The sequence below is a fragment of the Budorcas taxicolor genome, chromosome 16 (genome assembly GCF_023091745.1).
Source record: "Budorcas taxicolor isolate Tak-1 chromosome 16, Takin1.1, whole genome shotgun sequence".
In the NCBI taxonomy this organism is placed as follows: Eukaryota; Metazoa; Chordata; class Mammalia; order Artiodactyla; family Bovidae; genus Budorcas; species Budorcas taxicolor.
In genome coordinates, this window is record NC_068925.1 from 68,131,607 (window position 1) to 68,153,827 (window position 22,221).

General features: G+C 37.4%; 1 protein-coding gene across 1 annotated transcript in view; it reads left to right on the forward strand.

The window, feature by feature from the left end:
• Window positions 1-22,221, forward strand: part of HMCN1 (hemicentin 1) — a 537,345-nt gene that overhangs the window by 511,698 nt on the left and 3,426 nt on the right. Inside the window, exons 102-105 of the mRNA XM_052653879.1 lie at window positions 56-181; window positions 2,617-2,745; window positions 4,670-5,020; window positions 8,565-8,684. Coding sequence (XP_052509839.1) covers window positions 56-181; window positions 2,617-2,745; window positions 4,670-5,020; window positions 8,565-8,684 — 726 coding nt within the window. The remainder of the gene's footprint in view (window positions 1-55; window positions 182-2,616; window positions 2,746-4,669; window positions 5,021-8,564; window positions 8,685-22,221) is intronic.

A 22,221-nucleotide genomic window follows, 5' to 3' on the forward strand; every position in this document is an offset into this window, starting at 1 on the left:
AAAAAGTGGAAGAAATCACTTTCTCAATCTGCATTATCTTTGTTCTTTTATCAAGATATAAATGAGTGTAGACAGAATGTATGCAGACCAGATCAGCATTGCAAGAACACTCGCGGTGGCTATAAATGCATTGATCTCTGTCCAAATGGAATGACCAAGGCAGAAAACGGAACCTGCATTGGTGAGTGTCTGGCTATTTCAGTGACTGAGATCCGTTTACTATCAACAAGCCAAATGAGGCATCCTTGCTTAAAACTAATGATTAGAATAAATTTCATCCAACAAAGAAATATCTTTTTCTATAGGTTTTTTTACCACCAACTTCTCGTATGGTTGAGCTCTGAAGTCCCAGCATCATGACTATACCAGGAAATGAAAGCTCACCCAAGAAACTTAGACCATTTTGAGCTCCCATGAATTACACTATTGGTTTATATAGTTTAACATCCACATACATTAATATTATCTCACATAATTTTTAATATGAAATTTAGCATTTATGTTAAGAATTTCATTGGAGGGGTTAAGAAAAACTTATGTTTGTAGAGACTTATTGAAAGTTCAAAATATAATTATTTTAAAACTAAATATTCATTAAATGTTAAATCAATGACCAGACAATGAAGTAAATTATATTTCTCCCTAAGTTTGTTCTTTGTGTGCCTATTCTGTGCTGGTCTGCCATAGTTGACAGAACTGTAACATAGTTTTAACTGTAAACTGTAACATAGTTTACAGAACAGTTCTGTAAACTTCACAACTTACAGGACTGAAGCAGATAGCCTTCCTGCTCTCATGTACTTAAAATCACCTGGGATAGATCAGCCAACTCCACTTGCCTCACCAAAAGATAAAAAGACAGTAATAGAAGATGAAATGCCATAAAAAGTATAAGTGGGACTTCCCTGATGGTCTAGTGGTTAAGAATCCATATTCCAAAGCAGGAGACCCAAGTTCAATCCCTGGTCCAGGAAGATTCCACATGCCTCGGGGCAGCTAAGTCCATGTACCACAACTACTGAGCCCCCGCGCTGCAAGTACTGAAGATAATGTGCCCTAAAGCCTGTGCTCCACAATGAAAGAAGCCATTGCAATGAGAAGCCCACACAGCAGAACTAGAGAGTAGCTTCCATTTGCCGCAGTTAGAGAAAGCCCGTGCATAGCAACGAAGACCCGGCACAGCCAAAAATTATAGAAAGTTTGTTTAAAAAAAAAAGGTACAGATAAAATTGTGTAAGAGTACTCAAAAGAGTGCTCATATCTAATAGGAGTGACTAACAGCCATGTCATGGAAGTGATCATATTTAAATTATCCTCGAATGGGATGTCGATACATGGAGGTGGTAGTAAAAGGAAAGAAAAATAGCCCTGGATGAGGGGGAAAGAGCTGGAGTCAGGGAGAACATGTTAAAATTCGTCCTCCTTAACAGCTATCTGACCTTGAACAAGTCTTGAAATGACACAGAAATTTGAGTTTCTATTGAGAAACACAGAAGTTTCTCATTTTAAAAATGGGAAAAAAAGAATTTCGAAATGAAACATTTATTAATAAAGTTAAAATATGCCTTAGATTTGTTTCAAAATAATGTAAGAGAGAGGGGAGATTGTAGATATAAATGAAGGAGTAGTGACCACTTGTTGGTCTTTGTTGAGATACAAGGAGATTTAGTATAATTTTTTTTTAAATGGGAGGGTGGACTATCAGATTGCAAAGACTTTTCAGCAATATGGATATAGGTAAATGTTTTTCTAAATTCCTACGAATAGTAGCCAATTCATAGCATCATATACAGTTATGTGTAACTGTATTTTTAAGAATATTGACTCTAGTTATGTATAAGATTAATCAGAAATAAGCTGAAAGATCAGAAGACTGTTAAGAAGCTATAGCAAAAATATAGCTACATGAAAATGGAAAACGGGGATACATGGCTTTGTTCGAAGGAAGTAGAATTACTCAGTCTTGGAAGTTTAGGGAATAAATTAAATATAACTCTGATGTTTACAGTTTGGGGAAAACAGAATGCTGTTGTCATAAATGAGAGTAATGAAAAGAGTAAGGATACTCTGAACATGCTGAGTTTGAAGTTCTAGTGAAATATGGCGATGGAGATGGCCAGCTGGCAGCTAGAAATCTGAGTCTGTAGGTAAGAAGCAGTGTGGTACTACTGCTCTTGATCTACATCAGGAAGCTCATTAGAGTCACTGGTATAAATTCGATGGCTAGAGGAGGAGGGGTATAGAGAAGGGAAGAGAAAGCCGAGAACAAAACTCTATCCGTAGTAGGGAGCAGAACGAGGAAATGAAGCCAATTAACAAGTGACCTGGAGGAGGGCATGGCAACCCACTCCTGTATTCTTACCTGGAGCATCCCCATGGACAGAGGAGCCTGCCTGGCTACAGACCGTGGGGTCACAAATAGTCGGACACAACTGAGCAACTAAGCTTTCTAATAAGTGACAGCTGGGACTTGAACCCAGCTTTTCTGACTGCAGGGTTCAATCACATGGTAAGAAGTGCAACATTCTAAACAATTAAAATGTTCATTTTAAATATAGTGACCTCAGGTTTTGAAAGAGGAAATGTTATTGCTTTTTATTGCCTCTGTGTTCATAGATGTTGATGAGTGTAAAGATGGGACCCATCAGTGCAGATATAACCAGATATGTGAGAATACAAGAGGCAGCTATCGTTGTGTGTGTCCAAGAGGGTACCGGTCTCAAGGACTTGGAAGACCCTGTTTGGGTAAGTTAACAGAAACTCTTATTGAGTTAATAAAACTGTTAATATAATTACCCACCCCTACCAACTTGATTAGGACCACTGTATTCTCAAATGCTTTCTTGCTACATTTAGAAGAGTAAGTTGGTTTAAGTAATCCATTACACAGTTTGAATTACTTCTTAGAGACTTCATATTGAATTCAACTGACAATGACTTTCAAGTGGTAATAATAACTACTTACAGAATGCTTACTATAAACTACACATATCAAAGTGAGGTGTGGTATAATTACCATGACAACTTAATTATGAAGATTATCTCATTGGTTGTCTCGCTATGCGTATATCATGTTTATATAGATACATTTTATTTGAATGTGAAGTATATTTGTATGTACTATGAAGGTTTAGTTATGAGGGATCAAAATGTGAACACATTTTAAGTGAATTGGTAATTAGCACTTTATCTACCATATATTTAGCACATACTATATACCATTCCCAGTGCTAAGAATCTCATTTAATTCTTCCAATTGCCTGTTTGTTTCCATCTTAGTTATAATTGAGTGTAAAGTAAGGCAGGTAGATAGAAAATATCTTTAAGAAGGTAACCATATGCTTTTTTTAAATTAACACATTTATAATCAAGAAACTGACCTATAAAATATTCTACCTCAGAATATTTACATTTACATGCAGCAAAAAAAAATTGTGTTGAGCTTTTAAATACTGGCTTCTGGTTTGCATGCTATTATACTGTTTAAATTAGATGCCTTGGTTATCTATTTAAGAGACAACCTGTCTTTATAGCCACAAAGAGACAAGCCTGCCCTGTCTTTATAGTGAATTCTTCCATAAAAATTTAGTACTGTCTTTATGTAGTTCCTAGCATAGTACTTTGTGCATTGCAAATGTTTATAGTAGTATCATTATTATGAACTCTTTTAAAATAAATACTGTTTAATAGAAATGCATGTCATTTTAGTCTTCTATTTAGGTATTATAATTTATATATAATTTAACATTTTGATCAGTTATTACAGTGATCTAGCAGAATGAAATATGTTCCGTTGTTCACTTGTTTGACTTGAAGCTGAATGTCAGCAATTGGGCTGGGGGATAAATTTGTAAAGAATGTAGGGCCATTGCCTTAAAGAGATTAAAAATGTTAATTTTAACTTTTGCCTACTGAAATAATTATTAAAGCAAAATTTACTACTTTATTCTAGTTATTTATGTTGTTTTCTTTCATGGCACTTTGGTAATGAATTAAAGAATTTGGTTTTGATCTCTGGTATTTATTCACCTTATAAGAAGTGTTGTGAGTACATATTCTGTGTGTTGATCTAGGAAAGAAGGATAGCTTTCATTTTTGAACTTTGTGAGTTTCTTAGGAAGAATGATTTTGTGTCATTTCTTTTTAATTTTTGTTAAGAAAATGTGCTTAGCATGATTATTCATGAGTAATTATTGATTCGAAAGAAAAAGGGAAAATAAAACTGACTGTAGTTGTACCAATATTCCTGCATCTGAAACTTGTAATTATATGAAAGATTAGAAGCCCTAAGTGATCAAAGTTATAGTTAAACTCTAACTAGAGATATGATTGCATTCTTCACCAGCAAAAGTAAGATTTATATTCGCTTTGAACTCTAGTTTTTCTGGGTTAAAGACCACATTTTCCATTGTAATCCTATTTGTTTCTACTGTAAAGCAGTGTTTAGGGAGAATCATAGAATCTTTCTATATAGTTATATCTTAATGATGAAAGCTTTTTCAAAAGTTTACAGCAGTCGAAAAATTACTGTATTCCCAGCTTTGGAAGGTAACATAATGTTTTCAGTTTGTTTCACAGACTGATTCTTTATTCCTGTGTTTTCTGTGTGTATATGTGTGTATGTTGTGTTTTTTTTTTCTCTTTTTTATGTATCATGGCACACGAGCAGATATTAATGAATGTGAACAAGTGTCTAAGCCTTGTGCATATCAGTGCTTCAACACCCCTGGCAGCTTCAAGTGTATCTGTCCACCAGGACAACATTTGTTAGGGGATGGGAAATCTTGCGCTGGACTGGAGAGGCTGCCAAATTATGGCACTCAATACAATAGCTATAACCTTGCACGCTTCTCCCCCATGAGAAACAACTATCAACCTCAACAGCATTACAGACAGTACTCACATCTCTACAGCTCCTACTCAGAGTATAGGAACAGCAGAACATCTCTCTCCAGGACTAGAAGGACTATTAGGAAAACTTGCCCCGAAGGCTCTGAGGCGAGCCTTGACACATGTGTAGGTAAATGTCAGCCGTATTCCATTTCCTTTCTGTGGGTTCTCTTATGGACCAAAGTCTGAGCGTATGTACAGCGCCCGTGAGAGTCTGGGTGCAGTGACCTATACCTGATTTCAATGTGGGATGACTCAAAGCTTCAAGACATTTACTCTGGCACCTACACCAATTGCCAGTTTTCTCGAATGAGTGATGTATTTACATGTGTACATTCTGATAATTTATTGTTTTATGCTGGCAATTTCTTTTTTGATTGACCTGAAAGTGTTACTAAATTTAATGCTATATAGAAGCAAAGTGCAGTGGCATTCAGAATATGGGTTTTTTAAAAAAAGAGAATATGAATATTACCGCCGTAATACAGTACTAGCAGATGATGGTTTTGTCCGATGGATGCCAAAGCAGTGGGTTTAAAGGGAAACTGCCTGCTACTGTGTCAACTGCTTGCTCTGTATGAACATACAACACTGCCCTGACTGTAGTCCCACACTCCCTGTGGAGCTTCTCTGATTTATTTTGTGTATATGTGAGTCACTGAAAAGATAATATGTCAGGACAGAACTTTTTTCCATTGTTCTAAATTGTATGCTTTCAGTACCTTTAAATTTACAAGTCTGTAACTTAATCTGTGTACAAAAGTGAAGTGTAATTTCCAACTCCAGAATGAAGACCCCTGTCTTCAGTTAAACTGCAAACAATTCCATCTATCGTTCATATAATTCAATTTTCTGTGAGTATCCACCATTTGCATGTCATAGAACTGTATACACTGAGAGGAATTAGCAAGCACAAATGAGCCCTACAGTTTGGTCGAAGAAATGATAAAACAAGAAAGAAAGGGAGTGGGGAGACAAGAGGGGAAAGAATGAAATTCTGTTTAAATTTGAAGACCCCTATGCCAACCTCATGTTGTTCTGTGCTTCGTTTATTCTCTCCCAAATGTGCTCTCTGTTAAACATTTAAGTATTTAAAAAATGCCATCTGACTTCAGTTTTTGTCATTTCTTTTTCTGCGCTTCTCCAAGTCCTGTTCCTGCGTCATAGTCTTTGACATGTGTCCTTTGTCACTGTTAGATGGACGCAGCTTCTCACATCACCTCCACTCGGCTGGACCTTCAAACCCTCTAGATCATTACTCTTTCAAACCTTTATTCTTTAGCCCCAGATGTTCCCAGAACTTTTCTCTCTGGCTGTCTTAAAGTACCTAAAGCTTAATATGATGTATATGGAATCTTCTACCTGTGATCAGCTTCCCTGAACTGTGGACAGTGCTTGTTTCTTTTACTTCTTGAATGTGAAACATTCATGCGTTCATTAACAACTCTCAACATTTTTCCACATATGGTCAAATACTACTTAATTATTAATACTAAGCCTGTGGACTCGACTGTTCTTGACAGTATATCAAACATTGCTCTCAGCCTGCTTCAAACTGTTCTTATATTTTTTTTCGTTGGTAATTTTTTATGCCCACAATTTTGACCTATTTACTAGTGAAACTTTTTACTTTTCCATAGAATTAACATCTAACATTTCATTTTTCAAAGTTTCTTCCAAATAATCATTCCCACTGACAAGTTTTCATATCTTATTAACATCCCACTCTCTGCCTTTGTTTCAGACAACTCTTTTCTTCTACACCAAAAATCTTTGCTTGTGCTTTCGTAAGTGAGGGAAACACTATTCCCCATACCATACACCATCTAGTTGATTTCTAAATCATCTGAAGGTCCAAGTCATTTTAAGAAAGCGTCTTGATTGGTAACCATGTCTCCTTTTCTCTATCACAATCTATGCCCTGTAATTTCATCAGTAAAGTCTTATGAATGTTTTCTTTGTCTCTGTGTTTATATTACACTAACATATTTATGTGAGTTACATTCCCAAAACAATCTACGGTGTAAAGCAGTTACTACTTCAGAGTGAGGACCAGTCTTGGAGAACCTGAAGTTAACTTCTATAACTAGTTTGTTACTGGATATTTAAGTTTTATTGGGGACCACTGAATAGGCTTAAAACAGTATCGTAAAGTAAAATAAAGTAAAATTAAAAAAAAGAAATATTCCTTAAAATACAGTGAATATTTTATGGTGTTTGTACTAATAAAGAAATTCACGCTATGATTGCAGACAGCTTTGGAATTATGTAACAAGCAACTTGCAGTAAACACCAAATGTCTTTCTTTAATTAACCATCTGGGATAGACAGATTACAAAAGACTCAGATTAACACCATGGCATTTTGTTTAGACTTGGGCTAAAATTTAGCTTTTTAAGGAATTTATTCCAAAGCTTACTTATTAGGGAAAATGAATGATACATTGCTTCTGAACACAGAAATCACACTTAGGGCCACTTTAAACTACTTGGAGTTCGATATGATTTACATTTCTGTTGTTATTTTTGTTAAAGCAGATTATAAAGGGAAAATGTTAAAATAACTCAAGGGCTGCTATGAATGCTTTGGTTGACTAAAATGGGGCAAAAACGATGACAAATATTTTATGAGTATTTGTCATTAACAGATTGGGTCATTGCAATTATAATCTGAACATCTGCAGAGTGAACAGGTTCTTTTGCTCTGAGTCACCTCCAAGTTTTCACTTTCTCTTTCCTTTACTTCCAGCCCACAGCCCTACTGCCCCATTTCACACCATCTTCTCCTCTTTCTTCTAACACTGGGTGGCGAACTTTACTATTAGGCAAAACACAGTTGCAACAGTAAATCTAGGCCTCTCAAATCCCATCCCTGATTCTGAAAGCAAATAGCAGTTAATTTTAAACTATCTTTCTAACTGTCCTTTTTATTACTGTTTTCTTAATTTTGTTCAGTGATAGCAGGTAGATTAGCTCTTTATAGTTTATAAAATGTTTCTCATATCTTATTATATGGAGATTGTGTCTATGACTCCTCTTGGCAGAAGAATCAGCTGAGATCTTGAGAAGTTAAGTGGCTGGGCGAAAGTAACATAGCAACTATGTATATGTAGTTGTCATTAGTGAAATACTTTAGAATCATATAAGCTGGTTAAATATTCCTATTGCAAAGATAAAACCACCTCCACTAAATGATATCTGCATATGGGAAAGTTACACATGGCTGTTGGAGAGAGAGAGAGGCAACTGAAGTTTAAATAAAATAGAAAAGAATATTTCTTTTTCCAGTTAATCCCAATAGAAACTTTATCTTTTAGGTAAATTCTACTGTTCTGTCAAGCGTTTAGCACTTCAGTAGTTTGGGATCTTGCACCATTCTGTTTCATCTGTTGTTCTAATCTTAATTAAGTAACGTTGAAATTGGCTAGGTTTGGGTTTCAGCTCAAATACATTTATACACAAAAGAGATGTTCATATTTTATAATATAGGACAGTTTTATATTGGACTCCATTAAAAACAGATCCTGATATGAAACCACTTTGAGCATTTTTAAACACATGAGTATAAAATCACTAAGTTGTCTACTGTATGTCAAAAGCTTGTTTATAGTTGATTCTGTCACAGTTTCTGCCTTTGTTTTGTGTACTTACATATTCTACTTTCTTTCTGCACAGATATTAATGAATGTGAAAATACAGACACCTGCCAGCATGAGTGTAAAAATACCTTTGGGAGCTATCGGTGTATCTGTCCACCTGGCTATCAGCTCATGCTCAATGGAAAGACATGTCAAGGTGAGAAAACTTTGGGACATTTACTGCTGCAACTTAACTTAAAACCAATATAGCATAGTATGAGAAATGTCTTCTTTTTTTAATAACTATTCTTCTAGTTGATTCCTTTCCCTTCACTTTCCCATGGGTCAGACTTATCTTTAATCATCGCTTTTACAAGCAGGAAAAGCAGAAGGGAATTAAGCAAAGGAAAATTTGAGAAACATTTTTGGTATGGTCTTAGAAGAAGGCACTGCTACTGCTACTGCTAAGTTGCTTCAGTCGTGTCCGACTCTGTGCAACCCCATAGACGGCAGCCCACCAGGCTCCCCCGTCCCTGGGATTCTCCAGGCAAGAACACTGGAGTGGGTTGCCATTTCCTTCTCCAGTGCATGAAAGTGAAAACTGAAGTTGCTCAGTTGTGTCCAACTCCCAGTGACCCCATGGAGTGCAGCCCACCAGGCTTCTCCATCCATGGGATTTTCCAAGCAAGAGTACTGGAGTGGGGTGCCATTGCCTTCTCCGAGAAGGTGGCACGGGAATGCCTAAACCAGTTCATATCATATATATTTAAAACTAAAAGGAACCAATCCAGCTAAGAAGAAAGGAGAAATGGGATGAATGCTCAGTAAATGTACTTCAGTGTTAGGCATTATTTCATACTTTGTTTTAGTGATCAGTGGGCAATTGATTAACTCTTTCATTCTTTGAATCAAATGATGAATGCCAATCATTTTCTAGAAATTCAGGACACAGTAGGTTAAAACAGGTGAATAATGTACACTATTTCCTTATGAGAGTCTAGTGGATACAGACATGCAAATAAGTGCTTAATCAACAAAGTTCTATTACTAGGTGTTACAATGGAGTTTTAGACAATGTAATGATGGCAATGGCACCCCACTCCAGTACTCTTGCCTGGAAGATCCCATGGACGGAGGAGCCTGGTGGGCTGCAGTCCATGGGGTCACTAAGAGTCGGACACGACTGAGCGACTTCACTTTTCACTTTCATGCATTGGAGAAGGAAATGGCAACCCACTCCAGTGTTCTTGCCTGGAGAATCCCAGGGACGGGGGAGCCTGGTGGGTGGCCGTCTATGGGGTCAGCAGCAGCAGTGATGATAGAAAGAAAAAAAAAAAATCAATCTCAATTGTACCCTCTTCACACAAAAATGTGAAAGGAAGTATTTTGATGAACTGTAGTATGTTGCAATGTGTACTTAGAGAAAAAATGTATGAATTTACATAAATCGTCAAAATCTAAGAAACTAATTCTATGGACAAAAAAAACCCTAAGAATATGATATAGGTCTTTAAAAGCTCTGAATTTTATTCATCTCTGTCCTGTATGAAAGACTTCCCTTTACAAAACACTTGCTAGGATGCAGCTCATGGAAATGTGTTCTGGAAGGCAAGAACAGGATGGACAGTTGCTTCACCTGGGTTACTATGAGCCTCCCCACTCTTACTCCATTCACCCAATATGCTCCCTGAGAGCCCCCACTGATCATGTGAACGCAATAATAAACTCTGCTCCAGTCATCCTTCACCAAACATTTATGAAAAGCTTGCCCTAGGAAGAACATTTTACTAAGTTTTGAAATACTGGAATAATGTATCTACATTATAGTTTTACATTTTTCTGAAACAACTGTTAGCTCATTTTAATCAGCAGTATAGCTTTGTCAAGAACAATAAATCGGACCCATTCTAGAGATGATAAAACCAATTCTTAGAGTGATTATGTGAGTCTCAGTGTCCTATAACCATCAAGAACAAGGGTAGGACTTGATCACAGATTTCACTATGTTTAGAATGGTCCTTTGTTTCTCCTGTGATGCTGTGAACAACAGTGTCATTGTAGTGTGGCAGCAGAGATGTAAGAGTGCTTACATTGTCCATGTCTTACAGCTTTCTCCAGCTTGTCACCCCAAGAATCCTTCTGAAGGGGGGGCAGTGTACAACACTACCATTATTCTCTCTACAGGCGCACCAGGTACCAAGGAAGGAAGGGGACAGATACTGAAGCATTTGGAATAACCTAGTGGACTGCAAACTCCTTAGCCAGGTTTTTAAGGGTTATGTCATATTCTCAGGAGAGGATTTTTTCTCCATTAAATTATGCCAGTATGTTTTTTTAGTTGTCCTTGTCACTCATTCAGTTCAAAACATTTTTCCACTTTCACTTGTGCTCCAGAGAGTGGAAAATAATGTGCACAAATCAGAAACAGGCATCATCTAAAATGTTTACAATTTAAGCAAGTTACATATTTTTGTGATTTTATAAAAGGACATGAGAGAAAACAATTACAACCTTTAAAGAAGTCTCCACTCTAAAGAATAACTTGGAGTCTTTTATGGCTTTAGAAAGTGTTTGAGGTATTTATGAGGAACAAAAGACTACGTTTCATCCCCAGATGAATTTTTGAAGCTTTATACATTAGTGTTAGAGATATCAATAATAAAAGGGATATTAAAGTGAACTTGACATTGAACATTGACAGAAACTAGTCAAAAGTAGAAGTCATCAGATTGCAAAATGAAAAGCAAAAACATGACCAAGCATAGTTTTTCCCAAAAGCAGAGAGGAGAAACTGAAAATTTTGTATGCTAATCTTAAACCCCACTAATCTAATTCCATTCCCAAAGAAGGGCACTGCCAAAAATGTTCAAACTACTGCACAATTGCACTCATTTCAAAAGCTAGCAAGGTAATGCTAAAAATCCTTCAAGCTAGGCTTCAATAGTACATGAACTGAGAACTTCCAGATATACAAACTGGATTTAGAAAAGGCAGAGCAACCAGAAATCAAACTGCCAATATCTGTTGGATCATAGAAAAAGCAAGAGAGTTGCAGAAAAACATCTGCTTTATTGACTATGCCAAAGCCTTTGACTGTGTGGACCACAACAAACTCTGGAAAATTCTTAAAGAGATGGGAATACCAGACGACCTTACTTGCCTCCTGAGAAACCTGTATGCAGGTCAAGAAGCAACAGTTAGAACTGGACAAGGAACAATGGACTGGTTACAAATTGGAAAAGGATTATGTTAAGGCTGAATATTATCACCCTGCTTATTGAACTTATATGCAGGGTACATCATGTGAAATGCCAGTCTGGGTGAATCACAGGCTGGAATCAAGATTGTCAGGAGAAATATTAATAAGCTTAGATATGCAGATGATGCCACCCTTATGGCAGAAAGTGAAGAGGAGCTAAAGAGCCTCTTGATGAAGATGAAAAAGGAGAGTGAAAGTGGGCTTAAAACTCCAACAATCAAAATCATTTTTTAAATTTAAATTTATTTTTTAATTGGAGGCTAATTACTTTACAATATTGTATTGGTTCTGTCACACATCAACATGAATCCGCCACGGGCATACACTTGTTCCCCATCCTAAACACCCCTCCCACCTCCCTCTCCGTACCATCCCTCTGGGTCGTCCCAGTGCACCAGCCCCAAGCATCCTGTATCAATCAAAATCTTAAGATCATGGCATCTGGTCCCATCACTTCATGGCAAATAGATGGGGAAACAAAGGAAACAGTGATAGATTTTATTTTCTCAGGCTCCAAAATCTCTGTGGACAATGACTGCAGCCATGAAATTAAAAGACACTTGCTCCTTGGAAAAAAAGCTATGACAAACCTAGACATAGTGTTAAAAATCAGATATCACTTTGTTAACAAAGGCCCACATAGTCAAAGCTATGGTTTTTCCAGTAGTCATGTATGGATGTGAGAGTTGGACCATAAGAAGGCTGAGTGCTAAAGAACTGATGTTTTTGAACTGTGGTGTTGGAGAAGACTCTTGAGAGTCCCTTGGACTTCAAAGAAATGCAACAAGTCAATCCTAAAGGAAATCAGTCCTGAATATTCTTTGGAAGGACTGAGGCTGAAGCCCCAATACTTTGGCCACCTGATGCAAAGAGCCAACTCATTGGAAAAGACCCTGATGGTGGGAAAGACTGAAGGCAGGAGGAGAAGGCAACGACAGATGATGAGATGGTTGGATGGCATCACCAACTCAATAAACATAAATTTGAGTAAGCTCCAGGAGATGGTGAAGGATGGGGAAACCATGGGGTTCCAAAGAGTCGAACACAACTGAGTGACTGAACAACAATCTAATTCTAAAAGTGTAAAAATACTATATGTTGGCATTGCCTTCAAAATGAATTATCTATCCAAATTTTTAAGAAGCAGTTCATGTCTATTGAGAATCTGAATTACTTTATATTCTCTATAAGTCAAATGTTTATTCTGAATTACTTTTTTTAATGTAGCCAGAAGCATTTGGTTAAATGCATTCATATATTCTAAAGCTGTTCCTGTGAAACTTTTTCAACTCATCTTGGTATACTTTTCTTACAGCAATAATATTTGTTATGAAAAGCCTATACTTTAATTTTTGATCACAATAATTTTTAAATAATATTTTGTAATTTTATGTAATATTATATACAATTATTTAAATTCATCTTATGATATATTATATAATTATATAATATCTTACAAAAACCAGATATTACCATACTGTCAGGTAACAAAAGATAGCCTGATTGCTCCACCTTTTCTGGCTACTTTTTTTTATGACTAGTGACTAAAGTGAGTGAACAAAGTGAGCAGATTGAATGCCTTAAAGATACTTACTCCTGAAGAGATAGTGATAGAAGACAAAGAAGGGTTACCTTCTTAGAAGCTCAAATACTTTGTGAAAGCTCTTCTATGGGAAGTGTATGTTATTGTGGAGCTAGGGACAGACACTTTGTATATTGGATTCTGACATTTGATATATTCAGCCAATGGACATATGTGAGGCGGTAGCTGTTCTTACTGTGTATAAATGTGTATCCAGATCCCGGCCTCCAAGCCACCATTTGCATAGACCCTAACAGTCCACTGGCCCCATGTTTCTGTGTGAGTTCACTATAAAAATTAAAGTGAAAAGGAAACTTGGAATATGGATGGGAGGGGAATGGGATTTTTTTTATGATAGCAAAGGTAAAGTTCTTTCACATTTTCCTAAAGGGCTTTTCACTTCATTCTGAGACAATTTCATTTTGTCAAGGAGATGGAACACTTCCAACAGATAAAAATCATAATTGAAAGTTGGTTTGCAGAGTCAAAAGGCAAGATTTAAGATTTAACTGAAATAAAACATGTTTCTGTTTCATTCCTGGAGGAAAACTAATCCTATTGTAAAAGGAGTAATAGTAAGCACATTATGTCATTATCAAGTCCCAGCTCTACCCACCGGGGGGCAGATACCAGAAGCAAAAAAACTACAATCCAGCAGCCTACAGAACCAAGTCCAGAAATGCAGATCAGAACCTACCCTAGAATCACCTGGTCCCTGGCCCTTTGGTGACAAAAGGGGAGTGTACTGCTGGGACACAGAGGACATCCCCCATAGAGGCCACTTCTCAGAGGCCAAGAAACATAAATAACCTTCCACATACCTAAAAATACAAATGGAAATCTAGACAAAGACTTCCCTGGCGGTACTGTGGATAGGAATCCACCTACCAATGCAGGGAACACGGGTTTGGTCCCTGGTGCAGAAAGATTCTGCATGCCATGGGCAACTGAGCCCATGTGTCACAACTGCTGAAGCCTGCAGATTCTACGGCCCATGAGCCACAGCTGCTGAGCTCGCATGTGGCAACTCCTGAAGCCCACGAGCCTAGAGAAGCCACCACGACGAGAAGCCCTGTGCACCACAGCTAGAGAGTAGCCCCCACTCTCCGCAGCCTGAGAAAGCCTGCACACACCAATGAAGACCCAGGGCAACCACAGATTTTTTAAAAAATAAAAAAGAAAGAAAAACCCAGGTGAAAGGAGATAACAGAGGATTATGTTCCAGACAAAAAACAAGATAAACCCCCAGAACAACTAAGTGACGTGGAGATAGGCAATCTACCTGAGAAAGAGTTCAGAGTAATGACTGTAAAGATGATCCAGAAATTCAGGTAAAGAATGCATGCACGGTGCAAAAACCTATAAGAAATTTTTAGCAAAGAGTTAAAAAATATAAAGAACAGCCAAAAAGTTGAAGGATACAATAACTGAAGTGAAAAACACCCTAGAAGGAATCAATAGCTGAATAAATGAGCCAGAAGAATGGATAGGTGAGCTGGAAGACAGAATGGTAGAAGTCAGTACTGCATAACAGAATAAAGAAAAAATTGAGAAGAAATGAGGGCAGTTTGAGAGACTTCTGAGACAATGTCAAATGCACCAACATTTGCATTATAGAGGTCCCAGAAGGAGAAAAGGGAGAGAAAGGGCCTGAGAAGATATTTGAAGAGATAATAACCGAAAACTTTCCTAATGTGCAAAAGGAGACAGTTACCCAAGCCCAGGAAGTGCAAAACCTATCGTAGACGATCGACTCTAGAACAAACATGCCCACATACATGGCAATCAAACTGACAGAAAATATTAAAAGCAACAAATAATGTATAAGGGACCCCCATAAGGTTATTGTCTGATTTTTTAGCTGAAACTCTGGCTAGAGGAGAGTGACACATTGTATTTAAAGTGATGAAAGTGAAAAACCTACAAACAAGATTACTTTACCCAGCAAGACTCATTCAAATTTTGACAGAGAAATCTAAAGTTTTACAGACAAGCAAAAGCCAAAAGAACTCAATACCACCAAACCAGCTTTACAAAAAAATGCTAAAGGAATTGCTCTAGACAGAAAAGAAAAATCTACAACTAGAAATAAGCAAATTAGGAAATGGGAAAGCTCATTGGTAAAGGCAAACCTACCCAAAAGGTAGGAAATCATCCACATTCAAATATGATATTGAAACCAGTAATCATGAGAGAAGGAGAGTAAAACTTCAGGATACTTGAAGTGCATTTGAAATTAAGAAATCAGCACCTTAAAACAATTGTGTGTATACCTAGACTGCTATATCAAAAATCTCATATTCAAGGAAGTTAATAGACATAAAAGGAGAAATTAACAGTAACACAGTACGAGGGGAGGACTTTTAACACTCACCCCACTTGCCTCAATGGACAGATGATCCAGGCAGAAAATCAGTAAGAAAACATAGGCCCTAAAAGACACATTAGTCCAGATGAACTTAATTGGTATATATAGAGCATTCCATCCAAAAGCAGCAGAATACAGATTCTTTTCAAGCGCACATGGAACATTCTCCAGGATTGACATGTACTTAGACAAGTACAATCAAAGTATGTGCTTGGCCACAAAGCAAGCCTCAATAAATTTAAGAAAACTGAAATCTTACCAAGCATCTTTTCTGACCACAGCACTATGAAATCAGACATCATCTGCAAGAAAAACTGCAAAAACAGGAACACATGGAGGCTTAACATTGTGCTGCTGCTGCTAAGTTGCTTCAGTCATGTCCGACTCTGTGCGACCCCATAGACGGCAACCCGCCAGGCTCCCCCGTCCCTGGGATTCTCCAGGCAAGAACACTGGAGTGGGTTGCCATTTCCTTCTCTAATGCATGAGAGTGAAAAGTGAAAGAGAAGTCACTCAGTCATGTCCAACTCTCAGCGACCCATGGACTGCAGCCTACCAGGCTCCTCCATCCATGGGATTTTCCAGGCAAGAGTACTGGAGTGGGGCGCCGTTGCCTTCTCCGAAGTAACAAATGAATTACTGAAGAAATCAAAGAGGAAATCGAAAAAATACCTGGAGATAAATGAAAACAGAAACATGATGATCCAAAACATGGAACACAGCAAAAGCAGTTCTAAGAAAAAAGTTAATAGCTATACAAGCTTACGTCAGGAAACAAGAAAAATCTGCAACTACCTAACTTCACACCTAAAGCAACTAAAGAAAGAACAAAACAAAACCCAAAGTTAATTAAAAGGAAAGAAAGCATAAAGATCAGATCAGAAATAAATGAAATACAGAGGAAGAAAACAATAGTAAAGATCAGGGAAACTGAAAGGTGGTTCTTCAGAAAAGCATGTATGTATGTATGTGTATAACTGAATCACTTTGCTATACACCTGAACTAACAGAACATTGCAAGTCAACTATACAATAAAATTTTTAAAAATAAAAATGTCAAAATATTAAAAGCAATAAATAAAAATAAAAGCTGATTCATTGTAAAGATAAACAAAATTGATAAACCTTTAGCCAGACTCATCAAGAAAAACAGGGAGAGAGCCCAAATCAGTAAAATCATAAATGAGAAAGAAGTTACAGTCAACACCACAGAAATACAAAGGCCCATACTAAAAGCAACTATTTATCAATAAAATCGACAACCTACAAGAAATATGCAAATTCTTAGAAAGGTACAATCTCCCAAGAGTGAAAAATGAAAAAAAGAGAACATGAACAGACCAATTTTAAATACTAAAATTGAATCTGTGATTTTAAAAACTCCCCCAAAAGATATGATATCAGATGACTTAACAGGCAAATTCTATAAAACTTTAATAGAAGAGTTAACACCTAAATCTTCTGAAACTATTCCAAAAACTTCCAGAGGAAGGAATACTTCCAAACTCATTCAGTGAGGCCACCGTCACTCTGATAACCAAAACCAAAGATACCACAAAAGAGAAAAATTACATACAAATGTCACTCATTAATATATTGCAAAAATATTAAACAAATTACTAGCAAACTGAATCCAACATTACATTAAAAGGATCATACACCATGATTAAAATTCCAGGGATGCAAGATTTTTCAGTGTCCACAAATCAGTGTGATACACCACAGTGACAAATTGAATTAAAACTATATGATCATTGCAATAGATGCAGAAAAAACTTTTGATAAAATTCAGTTCAGGTCAGTTCAATCGCTCAGTCATGTCCGACTCTTTGTGATCCCATGAACCGCAGCACGGCAGGCCTCCCTGTCCATCACCAACTCCCGAAGTCCACCCAAACTCATGTCCATTGAGTCAGTAATGCCATCTAATCATCTCATCCTCCGTCATCCCCTTCTCCTCCTGCCTTCAATCTTTCCCAACATCAGGGGCTTTTCAAATGAGTCTGCTCTTCGCATCAGGTGGCCAAAATATTGGAGCTTCAGCTTCAGCATCAGTCCTTCCAATGAAAACCCAGGACTGATCTCCTTTAGGATGGACTGGTTGGATCTCCTTGCAGTCCAAGGGACTCTCAAGAGTCTTCTCCAACACCACAGTTCAAAAGCATCAATTCTTCGGCACTCAGCTTTCTTTATAGTCCAACTCTCACATCCATACATGACCACTGGAAAAACCATAGCCTTGACTAGACGGACTTTTGTTGACAAAGTAATGTCTCTGCTTTTCAATATGCTCTCTAGGTTGGTCATAACTTTTCTTCCAAGGAGTAAGCGTCTTTTAATTTCATGGCTGCAGTCACCATCTGCAGTGATTTTGGAACCCCAAAAAATAAAGTCAGCCACTGTTTCCACTGTTTCTCCATCTATTTGCTGTGAAGTGATGGGACTGGATGCCATGATCTTCATTTTCTGAATGTTGAGCTTTAAGCCAACTTTTTCACTCTCCTCTTTCACTTTCATCAAGGGGCTCTTTAGTTCTTCACTTTCTGCCTAAGGGTGGTATCATCTGCATATCTGAGGTTATTGATATTTGTCCCAGCAGTCTTGATTCCAGCATGTGATTCTTCCAGCCCAGCGTTTCCCTGGGCTGAATAACCTATATGCAGATGTACTCTGCATATAGGTTAAATAAGCAGGGTGACAATATACAGCCTTGACGTACTCCTTTTCCTATTTGGAACCAGTCTGTTGTTCCATGTTCAGTTCTAACTGTTGCTTCCTGACCTGCATACAGGTTTCTCAAGAGGCAGGTCAGGTGGTCTGGTATTCCCATCTCTTTCAGAATTTTCCAGTTTATTGTGATAAAATTCAATACCCATTTATGATATAAAGTTCCCCATAAAGTGGGCATAGGGGGAACTTACCTCAACATCATAAAGCCATATATGATAAACCCTACTCACAGCTAACATCCTACTCAATGGTAAAAAGTTGAAAGTATTTTCCTCTAAGTCCAGAAACAAGGCCAAGGATGAAGGATATCCACTTGGCACTTTATTCAACAGAATTATGGAAGTCCTAGACATGTTAGAGAAGAAAGAGAAATGAAAGGAATCCAAATTGGAAAAGGAGTAATAAAACTACCACGGTTTGCAGATAACATAATACTATACATAGAAAATCCTAAAGACGCTACCAGAAGATTACTAGAGCTCAATAATTTCAGTACAATTGCTGGACACAGTTAATACACTGAAATACTTTCTTTTTCTATACACTAACAGTTACCATTGTATCAAAAAGAATAAAATACCTTGAAATAAACCTACCTAAGGAGGTAAAAGACCTGTATTCTAAAAACTATGAGATGCTGATGAAAGAAATCAAAGATAACACAAACAGAAGGAAGGATATACAATATTCCTGGACTGTAACAATCAATATTGTCAGAATGAGTATACTACCCAAGACAGTCTACATGTTCAGTGCAATTGCTGTCAAATTACCAATGGCATTTTTCACAGAATAAGAAATTTTAAAATTTATATGGAAGCACAAAAGACCTCAAGTAGCCAAAGAAATCTTGAGAAAGTAAAACAGAGCTGGAGGAAACAGGCTCCCTGACTTCAGAATATACTCAAAGCTGTAGTCATCAAAATAATGTGGCAGTGGCACAAAAACAGAAATATTGATAAATGAAACAGGAGAGAAAGCTCAGAAACAAACCAACACACCTATGGTCAATTAATCTACAACAAAGGAGGCAAAAATGTACAACAGCAAAAATACAGTTTCTTCAATAAGCGGTGCTGGGAAAACTGAACAAACGCATGTAAAAGAGTGAAATTAGAACATTCTCTAACACCATAAAAATAAACTCAAAATGGATTATAACTTAAATGTAAAACCAGATATAAAACTTTTTGGGGGAAACATAGGCAGGATACATAAATAGCAGCAATATCTTTTTGGCTGTATCTCCTGAGTAATGAAAATAAAAATTTAAGTTAAAAAGGAAATTTTTAAAAATGAGATCTAAATAAACTAAACAAGTTTTCCACAGCATAGGAAACCATAAACAAAATGTAAAAGGCCACCTACAGAATGGAAGAAAATATTTTCAAATGATGTGACTGACAAGGGATTAATCTCCAAAATATATAAACAGCTCATTTTCCTACAAATGGACAGAAGACCTAAATAAACATTTCTGCAAAGAAGATATACAGGTGGCCAACAGGCACATGAAAAGATGCTCAATATCATTAATTATTACAAAAATGCAAATCAAAATTACAATGAGGTATCATTTCACACCACTCAGAATGGCCATTATCCAAAAGTCTACAAATAATAAATGCTGGAGAGGGTGTGGAGAATAAGCCCTCCTGCCTTGTTGGTGGAAACGTGAACTGTTATAGCCACTATGGAGAACAACATGGAGGGTCCTTGAAAAGCTAAAAGTAGAGCTATCCTGCTTTTTTTGCTCCTGCAGCTTTACTTCTGGGTATATATCTAGAGAAAACCATAATTTGAAAATACACATTCACCCCAGTGTTCACTTCAGTACTGTTTACAACAGCCGAGACATGGAAGCAACCTACATGTCTATTGACAGATGAATGGATAAAGATGTGGCATATATATACAATGAAAGATGAGTCATAAAAAGAATCAAAAAGGATAAAATAATGTCATTCACAGCATCATGGATGGATCTAGAGATTACCATGCTAAGAAAAGTCGGAGAAAGATAAAGTAACATGTGATATCACTTATATGTGGAATCTAAAGAAAGACACAAATGAACTTTCCTACAAAACAGAAATAGACCCACAGACATAGAAAAGCAACTTATGCTTACCAAAGGGAAAAGGGAGTTGGACGGAGGGATAAATTGAGAAATTAGGACTGACATGTACACACTACTGTATAGCACAGGGAACTATACATAATATTTTGTAATAAACTAAAAGAAAATAATCTGAAAAAGTATATATGTATGTATATGTATAATTGAATCACTTTGCTGTACACCGGATTAACACAGCATTATAAATCAACTATACTGTACAGTTGCACTCATCTCACGTGCTAGTAAAGTAATGCTCAAAATTCTCCAAGCCAGGCTTCAGCAATATGTGAACCATGAACTCCCTGATGTTCAAGCTGGTTTTAGGAAAGGCAGAGGAACCAGAGATCAAATTGCCAACATCCACTGGATCATGGAAAAAGCAAGAGAGTTCCAGAAAAACATCTATTTCTGCTTTATTGACTATGCCAAAGCCTTTCACTGTGTGGATCACAATAAACTGTGGAAAATTCTGAAAGAGATGGGAATACCAGACCACCTGACCTGCCTCTTCAGAAATCTGTATGCAGGTCAGGAAGCAACAGTTAGAACTGGACATGGAACAACAGACTGGTTCCAAATAGGAAAAGGAGTACGTCAAGGCTGTATATTGTCACCCTGCTTATTGAACTTATATGCAGAGTACGTTATGAGAATCGCTGGGCTGCAAGAAACACAAGCTGGAATCAAGATTGCCGGGAGAAATATCAATAACCTCAGATATGCAGATGACACCACCCTTCTGGCAGAAAGTGAAGAGGAACTAAAAAGCCTCTTGATGAAAGTGAAAGAGGAGAGCGAAAAAGTTGGCTTAAAGCTCAACATACAGAAAACGAAGATCATGGCATCCAGTCCCATCACTTCATGGGAAATAGATGGGGAAACAGTAGAAACAGTGTCAGACTTTATTTTGGGGGGCTCCAAAATCACTGCAGATGGTGACTTCAGCCATGAAATTAAGAGACACTTACTCCTTGGAAGAAAAGTTATGACCAACCTAGATAGCATATTCAAAAGCAGAGACATTACTTCGCCGACTAAGTTCCGTCTAGTCCAGGCTATGGTTTTTCCTGTGGTCATGTATGGATGTGAGAGTTGGACTGTGAAGAAGGCTGAGTGCCGAAGAACTGATGCTTTTGAACTGTGGTGTTGGCAAAGACTCTTGAGAGTCCCTTCGACTGCAAGGAGATCCAACCAGTCCATTCTGAAGGAAATCAACCCTGGGATTTCTTTGGAAGGAATGATGCTAAAGCTTAAGCTCCAGTACTTTGGCCACCTCATGCGAAGAGTTGACTCATTGGAAAAGACTCGGATGCTGGGAGGGATTGGGGGCAGGAGGAGAAGGGGACCACCAAGGATGAGATGGTTGGATGGCATCACGGACTCAATGGATGTGAGTCTGAGTGAACTCCATGAGATGGTGATGGACAGGGAGGCCTGGTGTGCTGCGATTCATGGGGTCACAAAGAGTCGGACACGACTGGGCAACTGAACTGAACTGACTGATACTTCAATAAGAAAAAAGTTTTTTAATTTGAATGGAAATTAATTCCCTGAAATAGTTGCCTGCTGTCATAACTGCTGGGAGTTTTCATGTACTACCAGGGGAATACAGATACCACAGTTTGAAACTATTGCTGTAAAATATGATTCTTAACTTTGGGGTCTCAACATCCCTTAAATTACATTGAACTCT